This window comes from Habropoda laboriosa, unplaced genomic scaffold, assembly GCF_001263275.1.
Source record: "Habropoda laboriosa isolate 0110345459 unplaced genomic scaffold, ASM126327v1 scaffold205, whole genome shotgun sequence".
Classification (NCBI taxonomy): Eukaryota; Metazoa; Arthropoda; class Insecta; order Hymenoptera; family Apidae; genus Habropoda; species Habropoda laboriosa.
The window spans coordinates 318966-320857 of NW_017100322.1; the positions used below are offsets into that span (position 1 = coordinate 318966).

The 1892-nt window shown below is 33.1% G+C and overlaps 1 protein-coding gene across 2 annotated transcripts in view; it reads left to right on the top strand.

Moving 5' to 3' along the window:
- Positions 1–1334, top strand: part of LOC108574374 (transcriptional repressor protein YY1-like) — a 2850-nt gene extending 1516 nt beyond the window's left edge. The window contains exons 2-3 of one of the 2 annotated variants that reach the window (XM_017936954.1): positions 107–701; positions 781–1334. In XM_017936954.1, the coding sequence (XP_017792443.1) occupies positions 107–701; positions 781–895 (710 nt within the window). In that variant the 3' untranslated portion in view covers positions 896–1334. The remainder of the gene's footprint in view (positions 1–106; positions 702–780) is intronic. The other variant, XM_017936955.1, reaches the window with a different exon arrangement.
- The last annotated feature ends 558 nt before the right edge of the window (positions 1335–1892 follow it).

Consider the following 1892-nt stretch of genomic DNA (forward strand, 5'->3'; position numbering starts at 1 on the left):
CTGTAAAAATCTATGTTCTAATATATACAAATAAAAATACATGATTTAAATAATGAAACAAATACAGTAGCTTTTGTTTGGGACTGCTTGTTTGTTGTTGTTAAAGGGAGTGTCCTATTAGCTCCTCACCTGGTGGATGTTCCAGATGAAGGCTCAAATCCAGAGCCTGATCCAGACTACACAGAATACATGACTGGTAAATCCAATGCCAAATTCAATCACTCTGGAAGCTCCATTTCTGATGGAATGCCAGGTCTTGACCTTTCGGACCCAAAACAGCTGGCAGAATTTGCTAGGCCTGGTCACAAATTGAAAGTACGCAAACCACCTGTTTTAGACGGTGTTGAACGCACTATAGCCTGTCCACACAAAGGATGCACAAAAATGTTCAGAGATAATAGTGCAATGCGTAAACATTTACACACCCATGGACCAAGAGTACATGTATGTGCAGAATGTGGAAAAGCTTTTGTTGAAAGTTCGAAATTGAAGAGGCATCAGTTGGTTCATACAGGAGAAAAACCTTTCCAGTGTACATTTGAAGGATGTGGTAAAAGGTTTAGTCTGGACTTCAATCTTCGTACTCATGTTAGAATTCATACAGGAGATAGACCTTATGTTTGCCCATTTGATGGATGCAGCAAAAAATTTGCACAATCAACAAATTTAAAATCACATATATTAACACATGCAAAGGCTAAGTAAGTAATCAACTTATTATTTTTTAACTGAAAGGTAATAAAAAATTATTTGATAACATGAAATGTTTAATTTTTATAGGTCACGTAATGCTATTGGGAGACAAGTACAACAAATACAACTTCAACAACCTCAATTTGTTCAAGTTGAAGTTGCAGATGTGGATAACCAACAGTTCATTGTTTATGCTGATTAGCCCCCCTAAACAATGATCTCATATCCTATAAACCTATTATGGAATATCGTAATCATTAATTAGTATCCTAAACAGTGTAAATATTTTCATGATACAAGTAATGCGGGCAGGACATTACTAAAGCTGTTAGTTATCTTAAGAGAAGAAATTAATTAATCAATTTATACCTCTGTGCTTAGACGCAAAGTAAATGGATATCACAAGCACTATAACTACCACAAAAATAAAGTAAAACTACACTAAAGAAGGTAGTGCATCTTCTGAGACATATAAAGTAGAATATTGCGCACTGCTCAATCTCATGTCTGAGTCACACTAAATGATACCTAGTGCGCTCTCATATTACAACTGTATATATTTATACGTAAAGTAAAATATTGTATACAGTATATTTTGGAGAAATTCTGATGAGAATAAACTACAAGATACGTCTTTTCCGTCGGACTCAATTGTACCACTTTAATATACTTTTTACACTACATAAATGGTAATTGTTAATAGTCATTGGAGGAAAGAAACATAAATGCGTCTATTGTGTATTATACTTTAATGTCCGCAAAATATGATACATTTATTGCTGTAAAATTATTAAGATGTTTTTAAGTATTGTCTATCCAAATAGGCACTGAAAGCGTTGTAAGATCAATGGATGCGTGTTTAATATTGTCGGCATTTAAAAAAAACCGATCAATTCGAAAGGCGTACGTTGACATAATATATTTTATCCGTGATATTCACGAATACATTGTGATGTATACACGTACATCGATGCAAGGACGTTAACGAAGTTGTTAAGAAATTCGTGTCATTTCAAAGTAGGAAGCAATAGTTTATAGATAGATTTATAATATCGACTGTATTAAATAGCGATTGCGTGCATCCCATTACATCGTTATTCATTAATATTCGCATATCACAATTTTATACATGCAGCTACAACGTTAAAACCTATATCTATAATTCAAACTATATATTAATTCTAGAATTATTTAAAAAA